The 12,779-nt window shown below is 41.1% G+C and overlaps 1 protein-coding gene across 10 annotated transcripts in view; it reads left to right on the top strand.

The window, feature by feature from the left end:
• The first annotated feature begins 2,512 nt into the window (after positions 1–2,512).
• The window catches only part of GIT2 (GIT ArfGAP 2), a 47,744-nt gene continuing 37,477 nt past the window's right edge, over positions 2,513–12,779 (top strand). For all 10 annotated transcript variants that reach the window (XM_014787052.2, XM_014787048.2, XM_004429891.3 and 7 more), the window contains exons 1-6: positions 2,513–2,681; positions 6,524–6,657; positions 8,233–8,345; positions 8,973–9,078; positions 10,627–10,713; positions 10,828–10,958. In XM_014787052.2, coding sequence (XP_014642538.2) covers positions 2,630–2,681; positions 6,524–6,657; positions 8,233–8,345; positions 8,973–9,078; positions 10,627–10,713; positions 10,828–10,958 — 623 coding nt within the window. In that variant the 5' untranslated portion in view covers positions 2,513–2,629. The remainder of the gene's footprint in view (positions 2,682–6,523; positions 6,658–8,232; positions 8,346–8,972; positions 9,079–10,626; positions 10,714–10,827; positions 10,959–12,779) is intronic.

Below are 12,779 nucleotides of genomic sequence, written 5' to 3'. Positions count from 1 at the left end.
CAGTTTAATCCCCCCAAACAACTCGAAGTCTTTCCCTTAGCCCAGGATCTCGACATGGAAAACTCGGTCTACCCACTACCAGCCCCTTTCCCCCTGCTCCAGCAACCTCACGTGGTTCAGTCCACAACTAGGCCTCTTCCATTGGCTCTACGGTCAGGGGGTGACAACAGGCGTCTGGACCAAACCATTCCAGCTACTGACTCCCGTGCAGCCTTTTTGGACCAGGGCAGATGCTTCCATGATTGGTTAGAAGCCATTTTGGAAGTGGGCAACACTAAACAATTTTAAAGAGGGAATTATGAACTCTGGAGAAGTGGCATTAAATATTTCCATGATCAGAGGGTAGTTCTATCTCAAGGTTTCTCAACTTTGGCACATTTTGAACTGCATAATTCTTTCTGTGGGGGTTGTCCTGTGCTTTGTAAGAAGTTGAGCAGCATCCCTGGCTTTTCTATCCACTGGATGCCAGTAGCACTCCCCCAAAAATGTCTCCAGACATTGCCAAATGTCCCCTGGAGGAGAAAAATCACCCCTAGTTGCGAACCACTGTTGTATATGAACTCCAAACTGGGTTATGATTCACAGTTACCTATGGTGGTGGTTTACTCCACATATGAGTGTCATTTATTTTCTTAAGCTAGCCATTTGAATTTTGGATTATGGCTGAAAGGACAAATAGATAATGCCCAGACTTGACCACAGTATGCAAATGTTAAGTTCATTCTTGGGGTTTCAACCTAAGACCCTATAGCTCCTTTTCTTTTTTTTTTATTTATTTTTTCCCCCAGAGCCCCAGTAGGTAGTTGTATGTCATAGCTGCACATCCTTCTAGTTGCTGTATGTGGGACGCGGCCTCAGCATGGCCGGAGAAGCGGTGCGTCGGTGCGCGCCCGGGATCCGAACCCGGTCCGCCAGCAGCGGAGCGCACGCACTTAACCGCTAAGCCACGGGGCCGGCCCAGCCCTGTAGCTCCTTGATTCAATGAAGAACCAAATCACTTACAGTTACTCACCAGCCTGAGCTTTCTGCACAGCTGTCTCCAGCTAGACCACATAGCAGGGCAAAGTTATTTAATGCATCCTAAAAGCATACCCTCTGCCTTCTCTGCTTGTGCACATCCAGCTTTTCAGATGCCTGCAACAACAGCTGTTCAAGAATCCTGGCCTAATCCATTCTCCACACATGTTGGGTCCAGAAGATTTGTGAGTCTGCGAACCAAAACAGGATGCAGGAGCATCAGGATGGCACCCAGAGGCTCTAACTGGAATGTGTGGGAATTATGTGGTTATTCCCACACCACACACTGAAAAAAATGGGGAGATGGAGCAAAGACTAGTACTTCTGAGACTTTTGCCAGGACTTCCTATCCTTTCAGAAACCTTGTGCAACTTAATCTTCTTTCTCTTCATCGTCCCATGTTTACTGACCATCTCTCTTATTCATTAAGAGAGAAAACTCCACAATGGCTGCTTACCAGAGTACCTAAAGTTAAAACAGTACCTGGCCCATAATAGGCATCCAATATTTGCTGAATGGAGATCATAGTTGTGTTGACATGTAACAAGTACAATAAATATTCATTAGCATTCAACTCACATCTCTTCTCGCTTTCACACCAATTAAACTCACCTCATTGTGTTTATCTCACACCATCCTATAAATTACTCTAGGTTATCTATTTTTATTCTCAAAAAAAAAAAAGCTGTGATTAGAAAATAATAGTAATACCAAATACCAATAATAATAGGAGCTACTATCATTGAGGGCTTACTATGGGGCAGGCACACCACACTTTTCTGTAAATTACTCCATTTGTCCTTAGCCCTATAGTTCATATTTAGCTTTGCAGGTCCCATATGAGTTTTATCAAATATTCTTCTTCCTCTTCCTCTTCTCCTTTTTCTTCCTTACACCCTTTAAAAATGTAAAAATCATTCTTAGGTAGCAGGCCATACAAAAGCAAATCGTGGGCTAGAGGTAGATAACACATTAACTCCATTTTGCAGATGAGACTCAAACTGCAGCCTAAAGAAACATCGAATGTCTTATTAATTTATTGTAGCTCTACCTCAGTAGAACGTAAGCTCCATAAGCACAAGAAATTTCTTCTTTGCTCACTGCTATTTCGCCAACGCCTGGGAACAGTGTGTGGAACATAGTAGACGCTCAAGAAATATTTGTTGACTAAAGGAATGAATAAATGAATGAACTTGGCCAAAGTTATACTAATTGACTTGGCTATTGATTGCCTCAGGCAGGTTGTGCCTGCAGAGTTCTGCCCACTAGATTTTGATGCTTCCCCCAGTGTTAATCAGTGCTGGGTACGAAGTGAATCTCTTCCACAGAGCGAGACCCAAATTCAAGAAGATGCAGATTTAACACAGGCGGAACACATCTGCCCTCACTCAAGATGGCGCCAAGTCAGCGTGCCCTTTCCGGTCACATGACCCACCCGTTGCCTAAGAGCACCTCCCCGCGCGTGCGTGCTGCGCCGCGGCTGGGAGGCGCTGAGGGGAGAGGCGCCGCCGCCAGCGCCGCCGCGGGGACCCGTTAGAGCGGAAGCGCTGTCGCTGCTGCCTCCTTCGCGGTCCCGGGGCCCCTGGTTCCCGGCAGGTGGGAGGCGGGAGCCATGTCGAAGCGGCTCCGGGGCAGCGAGGTGTGCGCGGACTGCAGCGGGCCGGGTGAGTCGTACCAGCCGGGCCCGCTCCCCTCAGCTCTCCTGGCCGGGACCCCTGCCCTGGGGCCGCCCCCTCGGGTCGGGCGGGTCCCGGCGGCCGAGCCCCGCACCCCATGCCTGGGGTCGCGACGAGGAGGAACCGGGGCGGCCTTGGGGCGGGACCTGTCCCGGGCCTGTCAGAACCGGGCGGGCAGGGGGCCGCCGCCCTCCCTTCCCTCGCATCCCCTCTATCCCGGGCCGCAGGAGGCGGCGGGGACGGGGCCGCTTCCCCGACAGGAAGGGGCTTGGGCAATCCACAGGAAGGCCAATTACAGAAGTAAAATGCGAGCGTCCTCCCGGCTGCGGCCCCCAGAGGCTGCAGGTGTCACCTCCCCTCCCTGCAGCATCCAGACCCCCTCCCCGCGAGGGGGCCCTTCTCGGAGTGGGCGACACCCCCCGCCTCCCTTCACCTAGACTTGCCAGACGACCCGGTCAGTGGTTTCCCGGCTCCTGACATGCCGGCGCCCACTCCACCGGAGAGAATCCCGGGGACGTCGGGGTCTTGCAAACGCCGCCAGCTCTTAGGAGGCAACGCGTGTCTGAAGTTTTGGAGTCTGAGCGGCCTGAGTTCAAACTAGATTTTGCCTCTGGGTGACCTTGGCCTGGTGGCTTCCTTTGGCCGAGTTTTGATTTCCTCATTTTCCTGGCCGGGATAATCGGGAGTACCATGCTTAGTGGTTAGGAAGATTCAGTGAATTTTCTTAGGATCATCTCATCTACGTTTTGAATTTTTTTCCCTTTTTTTTGTATTGGGTTCTTTAGTGCGGAACCTTTGCAGTCCTTTGTAGCTAGAGGTGAATTTCTAAGTCATACATTAGTTGCAACTTACAAAATAAACACAGAATCACTGGCAAATAGACACACTTGGGTATTCGGGCAGTATAGACATATGGGGGCATTTGAAAGGCCGAAACTATTCTCCCCATGCATAATTTCCAGATTTAGCATTCAGATCCGTCTTAGCAATTGGAACTGAATTGGCAGGTCTCTGTGCTGTTTTTGGAGCTTGGATTTTTCTGCTTTGAGTTTGAAGTAATTCAAAGGTAAGATGGCTTCCTTGGCACAGTAGCATCCAATAAGCCATCTTAATGAAATCATTGAGCACTGGTGTTTTTGCAACTGTTCTGAACTTCATCTTGTCATGTGGAAGTGGAGACTGCTTTTCAATAGTTCTGTGATAACTCAGACCTTATGTGGTTATTTCATGGCCTGTGCAGTGCAAGTGAGGTTACCAGTTTCCTTTGCAGATAGGGAGAGAGGTGGAGAACTTTAAAAACAGGTGTTTTGTAAACCAAGTTAGCATGGGTTATACAAACTCCATCGTATTCTCTAAAAATGTTATTTGTTCCACTTCCTTATTTTTTTGCCTGTTTTCGGTTGAACGTTCTGTGATGTGTTTGATTCACATGAGTCGAGATTCAGACTTCCTCTTGGAATGTGTATTTATTTCTCAATGGGTGATGGGGGACAAAGGAAAACTGCTCCTCCATTGCTACCCTAAAAACTGTCTTGCACTTCTGCAGCATTTTGTGCATTTCAGAACATTTTCTCTTCCATTGTATCGTTTTAGTTGTTGTCTCATATGCCTCATCTACAGAGACTTGAGTCACTTCCTTCCTGTTTTGAATATAATTAGGCTACCTTGAAGTGTTCTGTGAACTTGAGCAGCTAGGAATTTGTGCTGCCTTTTCTGCAAAGCCCTAGTGAAAGAGTTACCTTTAGGGTTAGAGATTCTGATGCGTGCTAAAACCTTCTCCCCAGAAAATGCACACGTACTTAGCCTTTCACACAGAATTTATGTTGAGATTTATTAGTGGGGTCACGGACATTTCTGAAGCTCATTTGTGGTGGTCCTGGAGCCCAAGCTAAGAAGGCCTGGCATAGAACATTGAGATAAACTGAAATGGTTTCACCCAACTTCATTCATACGAACTCAATTTTGATTTTAATGTGTTAACATTCTAATATTCTTTCCATGAGATTCTGATCCATGATGCTAAAGTTACTAATTGAGAACCTTGCTTAATGTATGTTAAATCCTTGCTGTTTTGTTCCTGTTTAATTTCCTCCGAGAAGGTTGTGAATCCTCTGAATAATACGTGAAAACCAAAGCTATGCTTCAAAACAGTCTTTTTTCTCATTAGTACATAGTACCATACTGCAAAAAGCAGTGTTGTTATATATCTTTGTAGGGATCCTTCATCTTGATGTTTCTAGCCTTTGCTTTTTAGAATAGCATAGTAGTACTGACAGAGTGGTAGTTCATTGAATTATGTTGTTCCTGTTTTATTTTGTGGCAAACATTTAACCATGATCACGTCTTAGTAAATATTTTACGTTTTTTTTTTTAATGAATCTAGTCCATTTAAAATATATCCTACTCTGAGTTCAACTACCTGAAAACTCCACTGAGATTTTTAACTATTGTAATACAGTGTTCATGTAAAACATTGGACATTTTAAGTATTAACAATGAAAAACTTTTTCCAGTGCTCTTGAAAATATCTGAATGGTACTTGGATTTGGAAAAGTTGCAACGGCTAACATTACTGAGTACTTACTATTTGCAAGAAACTTTATTTACTCTTTATATCCTCACTCCCCTGAGATGTGTAATTATTCCCATTTGATCCATGGTGAGGACACTCATAGAAGTAACTTGCCTGAGATCATTGTGCGAGAAGTGGCAGAGTTGGGGTTCAGGCCCTGGACTGCTTGTCTGCAGAGCCAACCCTCTTAACCACCACACTCTCTGACTCCCAGGATTTGTCTTTGATTGAAATCCCATAACTTTTCATTATATGGTTGGAAAGAGTTTGAATAAACTGTTAAAAATGGTAAAGATGGTATACATGCATTTTAGAGATTTTTGTGGACATTGAAGAATTTTAAAATATAACCCTTAGACCAAGCAGCTTGAGTGGCACCTATTGTCACCCCATTGTGAGTCTGATGAAATGTAGAAGGTCTTTCTTTATTTTGGGTTTCTAAGTATTCAGTTTACTTACCCAGTGTGAATTACTCTTACTGCTTCCTAAGTGTGAATTATTCTTTGTGTCCAAGGATGTCTAATGAAGCTCTGTGGGACTTCACAGGAAAAAAGTATTGTACACACACCAAAAAATACTACTCGTCTTTATTTTATATCTTTGCCTCTGTGAAGCTGCTGTTACAGCTTCTGTTCTTTCAGATCAGTTGCAAGATTGGACTCAAGTTTATTTAAAACAACTAATGGATGTCATAGAACGTTTCCTAGTGGAAGGGGCCAGGTTTCCCAGTCTGTCCTCAGAACCACAGCAGCTGAGCAGTTTTATAGTTCTGTCGCTTGCAGCTTTCTGCTAAGCAGATAGGCGTGTAGATTTGTAGTAATCTGTTCGCCATTTTCTTCAGATAATGCTATGTGGATTATTCACTGTCACGATGATATTATCTTGCCATTTGTGGAGATGGATATGAAATGATTCATCTGTATCCTCTCAATTTGCTTCTCTTATGTTGAATGAAAGAGCATGCATCTGAGATGGTACATCACGTTAGGGCTACAGACTGTGGCCCTGAACCAGAAAAGAGAGAACCACTTATTTAGGACTTCAACTGATGTTTTCAGTCTCAATTAACATTGTACCCAATCAGCCAAGATAGGTAGTATCATTAGACAAGCTTACCAGCTTGATGTGTTGATTAACATACTAAAACAACAAAAATGTCTTGTTTTTCTGAAAAACTATACCTCAGTCATCTTTTGCCATCTGTCAGTAAAAGCAACCAACTGGTATCCTGGCCACTGAGATTTCATTCTCTTTCCAGATCCTTCCTGGGCATCAGTAAATAGGGGAACTTTTATATGTGACGAGTGCTGCAGTGTCCATCGGAGTTTAGGGCGCCACATCTCTCAAGTAAGGCATCTTAAACACACACCATGGCCTCCAACATTGCTTCAGGTAGGATAAGAATTCTTCTTCTCGTGGTTTATAATTTCAGTTTTTAGGGCTTACTGTCTTAGCAACTAAAATTTCTCCTACTGTACTTCTTAAATCTTACAAAAATGTTTGAATCATAACTTAATAGAGGTACCGTGACCATCAATGCTATATATATATAAGTATTGAATTCATCATTCAAGATCTTGTTCTTTCTAACATAAAACTTGTACCATAAGCATAGAGAGAGAGAGAGAGAGAGGGTGGGAGGGAGGGAGAGATTCAAATTTCTTAGTACTGTTTCACTGCTGACTTTCTAGAATGTCACCAGAAATTGTTTTTAAACAGTCTGTCTTTTCCACATACTATGATGAACGTTTCTGAAAGCTAAACTGCCTTAGAAACTTTTCATTAATGCACTTATTCCTGAGTACCTGCTAATATTTCTAGAACATTTTTTCCTGCTCTGATAGAAGCGTGGACTGGGATTCCTCAGTAATTTCTGAAACATCTGATTTAAATTTGCTTAAAGTTCTAGTTACTAGTTAGAGACCAAATTAAGTTAACATGTTTTGATTGATTGCTTAACACTCTGCTAAGTGTTAAGTGGGTCTTTGTTTTATTTGGGGTCCGATGTCATGTCATGTGTACTTCTATTTTGGGGTTCACATTCTTCAAGTTCTATTGGAACTCAGAATTAAGCAAGTGTTTCGCCTTCATTTGTCTTGAGTACATGTTTTACTAAATCTATGGCAGCTGCACAACATGTCCCTTATACTTGCCTACACAAACCAAGGGACTAAAACAAGTAGGTTTGGGTCTCTGATGTGACAGTATCTCCAGTAATGTAAAAAACAGTTGGGGCCATGTCAGGAGTCACACTTTGAAATGAAATTAGGAGATATGGTTTATTAATAAGTTTTGCTCAGAAGTTTCTGACAGCTCATTCTCATGTGAAATCGGGTGTTTACAGCTCTCAGGTCTGTGTTTACAGATTTTATTATAGGATCTGAATAAAGTCCAGAGATGAGTAGTTTAAAATGCCAGGGTTGACCCTAAAACAACAATTCATGAAGTATGGCACATGAATCACCGGTGGTACTCAAGGCAGTTGTAGGTCATACTCAAATATTTATTTTAATGGTTGCATTATTTTAATGTGTATAAGAAAACTATAACTAGCACATCAAACCATAACTGCTAGTAAACATTTTAAGTGAGTGAATTTAAAGAACAGTGTTAAGTGGGTAGTCTAGGTGGTACATGGGTTGTTAAGAACCTTGAAGTAGTATTTGCTTTTTCAGGCTTGAGAAACACTGCCCTAAAGTGTCGAAGTACTCTTCCTTCATAATCTATAAGAACAATGTAATCAAACCCATTGAAGTATTTAGCTATCCTACTGGTCAAACCCGAATCCTGTGTACAGGTGCATCTTTCTCTTTCTAAAATCAGAAAATAATACTGTGCATGACATCCCAGTCACGCTAGTGTTTGTAATGGCGCCTTGTTTTCAAACAAAAATCAGTTCAATCACTGGTTCCCACTGAATATTTGTGGAAAGAAATTAAAATATGATTTTATTCTGCTTGATTTTAGATGGTTGAAACCTTGTGTAATAATGGTGCTAATTCTATATGGGAGCATTGTTTGCTGGACCCTGCCTCTATTATGAGTGGAAGACGTAAAGCTAATCCACAGGATAAAGTACAGTGAGTGGAATGTTTATAAATACTTTTATTTCTTTGTAACACATGGGGCCCACTGAAAGGAGTGCAGCTGTTTGACGAGCATCCACAAGGGCAGCACAGGAGGTGGTTACCCCATTTGTGTGTTGAGCTCTTTGCTATTAGAAATGCGGAACGAGGCCGGGCCCGGGACCATCTCTGTTGCATGGTTACCCAGCACAAGTCAATGGTTTCTCCAGTTTGAGACTAAGACTTGGAAGCTGTTGATGTAATCAGATTTAAGCTTAGGTGCTTGAACAAGAGGAAGTCAGACCAGAAATCTAGGTTTGGGGCTCCAGTCTGCATGAAGCCTCACCTAGGAGATGGGACAAAATGCCGCTTCCTCACAAGGTTGCTAGCTCAATTAAGAAAATTACACAGAGAAGAAAGATGCTATAAAAAGCAGGTATTCTGCAGTCCTGACCATTATAATGGCTAATATATATTTTCAGACTTCAGGTCTCACACACTGCTGAAACTTATTTTGGTATTGTCCATTTTATTCTTGAGTGGGGGATGTGGGTCACTTCCTCTTCTTTTTACAGTCTAAAGAATGGGGAATGTTGTATCTGAACTGCAAGTGAACTGTTTTCTTTTTTGTTTTCGAATCAGTCCTAATAAAGAGGAATTCATCAGAGCCAAGTATCAGATGTTAGCATTTGTCCATCGCTTGCCCTGCCGGGATGACGATAGTGTGACTGCCAAAGATCTTAGTAAGGTGGGTCATACCTTTTAGAATCCTTAAAATGGCTAGATGAAACAGTGTGTTGTTTTGTTTGAAAAAAACTTAAAAAGGAAGAAAAGAGAAGCAAAAAAAAAACTCCTTTCTCTACACTAAATAATTAATAAGTTTTTTTTTTTGCATTTGGTATCATCTTTAATCTTAATTCAAGTAGCAGCCATTCATGTGAGTGGAGGTACAAGGGCAAAGAGGAAAAATAAGTATCTAGAAAACCATTTGTGTTTTTCAGATATGGTTTTAAAATTATATTTCAATAAGTTTTTTGTTTTTTAACTTTGAAATAGAAATCATCTCCGAGTTTGTTTCTAGAGGGGACTAGAAAGTTTGTGGGACTTCTTTGGGTTTCTAGGTTGCGTACTGAGTAGGATCTTCAGGAAGCAGGGTGTGACTCAAAGCTGTAGTACACGGGATGGTTTATTATTCTTGTAAAATGAGTAGCTAGTTTTCTTTATGTGGGCCTTTGCATGTTTTTGAGACACACCATGAAAAATACGTATCTTTATCTTCAAAGCACTGCTTTTTACAAGTGCTCACACAGCACAGGCACTCACAATTCAGAATTTTAAACTGCATAGAAGTGTATATAATTGTTACTTCCATTAGTTAGTAAGACTTGGTATGTGTTTTTTACCATAATTTTTAAAAATAAAATTAATTAAGTAAAGAAAAATAAGACTTAGATATAGATGTTAAAGTAGATTTCCCCATTCCTATGATGAGGATCATTGCATTTTGGACAATTCTAGGTTAGACTTGGAGGGAGGCAGCTCATCTTCTGAATGTATAAGAGCTTTTCTGCGTTAGTACAGAATTTGATATACTACAGGCCTATTTCCCACCCTGAAAGACTTCCTTAAAGCATTGTTTGCAAGGCCAAGATTAGTATTGTGGAGAGGGTGTGGTATAAGGCGGAATCCTGTAGTTTACACAGTGTAGAATAAAACCCTAAAGCCTCAGGTTCAATAACAACAACAACAAACAACAACAATAATTATAATAATAATAGCAGCTGTATTCTGTGAGCATTTCCTATGTACCAGGCTCCGTGCTAAGCGCTATTTCATTGTCTACTTACAGTAACCCTGTGAATAGGTGACTTTATTATCACCATTTTAGAGATAAGGAAACTGAGGTTGAGATTGCTTAAAGAACTTCCTCAAGGTCACACAGCTTAAAGGGTATATAGTTTGAAATAGAGGTCTCTCAGACTTCAGAGCCATACTCAACCACCTCCTCATACGCCTCTCCCTCAGAGTCTGGTTGTACCACTTAAACAAGTTGTGCATTTGGGCAGGTCAGCCTTCCCAGCCCTAGCTTTCTTATCAGTAAAATGGGCCTGACCCCACCTTAGAGCTCAGGGGTGGTTGTGAACAGCAAGGGGAAGACCACTTCATCCACCTTACTGAGCTAGATAAAGATTATGTTTTCGTAATGTACCGTAGGTTAAAGTGGTCTGCCAGCTGCTGTGGTACATCATTCTTTACACTGTTCACAGATACTCTTTTTTCTTTGTGTGTTTTTCAGCAACTCCATTCAAGCGTGAGAACAGGGAATCTTGAAACCTGTTTAAGGCTGTTATCTTTAGGAGCACAAGCCAACTTCTTTCACCCTGTAAGAAAGCATGACTTGATTCAGATATTAAATTGAAACTAAATGGGTTATATTTGTGGAGACTTTAGTTTATTTCATTTGCTTTTTTGTCTACTTTTTATTAATGATTCTTAGGAAAAAGGGAACACCCCACTCCATGTTGCCTCCAAAGCAGGGCAGATTTTACAGGCAGAATTATTGGCAGTATATGGAGCAGACCCAGGCACACAAGATTCTAGTGGGAAAACTCCTGTTGATTATGCAAGGTAAGAGACCTAGATTCTTGTCACTTCTCTCTGGGATTATTTATGTCATGTATGATTCATTGTTAAGTAGCTAAATTGTGTGTGATTACCATTTAACCCCTTTAAAGGTTTACATTCTGTTATTTTACAGATAAGACATTTCACAAGCGTATGAGCTCAGATCCTGGCAAAGTCAGGGAAGGTAGAACAATTACCCAGTGTGCTTAGCTTCCAGTCTTCCATGTAATCCTTTATAATGCAGTGGTACTTGAGCTATAGAGTCCAAATCAAGTATCAAGAATTGCAGAACCCACTTCTGAGTTTTTTAATAGTTTTAGTCATTGCTTGAACTTAAAAACAAATCTATGTGGATAGATATGTGATTAAACAAGTATAGTGAATGTTAATTGTAGGTTTAGGTAGTGGATGTCTGGGTGCTCACTGTAAAATTCTTTAATTTTTCTTTGTTTAAAGATTTTGACTGTGAAATGTTGGAAAAATAAATCCACAGATTAATCTTGAATATCATTTAAATGATAGAAGATGGGTATCTTTCCTTCTTTTTCCAAATTAACTTTATTAACTGCAAAGCACTATACTCTGCTCTGCAGAGGATAAGATGGGTGAAATGACAAAACTCGGCCCTCCCAGAATTGACTGTCTCGTGAAGGAGATGATTCATAAGTGCATGAAAGAGTTAAATGAGGCAAGATAATGTGGAATTCATTGCCAAAGTGGACACCTGTCTTAAAAGGCATATATGGAGCTTCTTCCTTGTCAAATCATTAAGAAATTTCTTTAGTTGGTTTTTGAAGAATAGGTTGGAGTTGGATGTGTAAGGAGGAGCTAAGGCATTCCAGGTGAGAAGAAAGGCATGAGTCAAGTTCAGGAGGGAGGGATGGACAGGGCATGTTCTGCACAGCAGGGGACCTGACTGGATAGAGCAGAGGTATCTGGGAATAAGAAGAGCTAAGGTATTGAGGAATACAGTATGTCATCAGGTCTAAGATCCCACTGATTGTACTGGTCATTGTTACTTCATACCAATTAAAAAAACTTGGCCAATTAAATGATAATGTACCATCAATTGTAGGATACTTCCTCATTTCATTTCAGGTGTTAAAAAATGAGAAAAAAGATGTACATTGCAGAAATCAAAGATATGTGGTAGGTTGGAGAATATTTTGTAGTGTCTTGAAGGGTGGAAAGAGAAACTGGCAGAAACTAGACTTCATCTTTTAAGAGGAAGAGAGCCCTTAGTAAATGATACTTACTATCACTTACCTTGGAATTTTCTCACGTGTACCTTGCATATAGTTGTCTCTCAATGTAATAATTTATTTATATGCCTTGTTACTAAAAGGTTTTCAAGCAGCTTAAATATTTATTTCATGAATGAAGAAAGGCAAACTTAATATTCTCTGTTATGGAAATAACAGATAAGGAGGTGAAAGTGGCTACAGGTGTGAGCTGTGCATTAGGTTGGTCTGTCTTTCCCTGAATCAAAGACCTTGAAGTGATTACTAAACTCTCGTCCAGAATCAGACTGCATCAGAAGCATCTAGAGGAAGGACCTTCTTCAAAATGTTGATGTCCACACTCATCCCATCCTTACTGATTCCGAATTTCCAAGGGTGGGGCCTGGACATCTGTATATTTTTTAAAGCACTCTAGTTAATTTTTGAGAACCTCTACCCTAGACCATTTATTAATTTTATATTCTACCTCATTAGATGAAGTTATTCTTTATTCCTCTCATAAGTCCTTGAATTCCTTATTAAGTATTCTGTCTTATAAATTAATAAAGGAAAGGGGATAGTTCAGATTGTGAAAAGAGTTTAT

This window comes from Ceratotherium simum, chromosome 35 (assembly GCF_057802395.1).
Source record: "Ceratotherium simum simum isolate JZ-2026a chromosome 35, ASM5780239v1, whole genome shotgun sequence".
NCBI lineage: Eukaryota > Metazoa > Chordata > Mammalia > Perissodactyla > Rhinocerotidae > Ceratotherium > Ceratotherium simum.
Note: the sequence above shows the minus strand (reverse complement) of the source record. Positions and strands in the feature narration are given on the sequence as shown.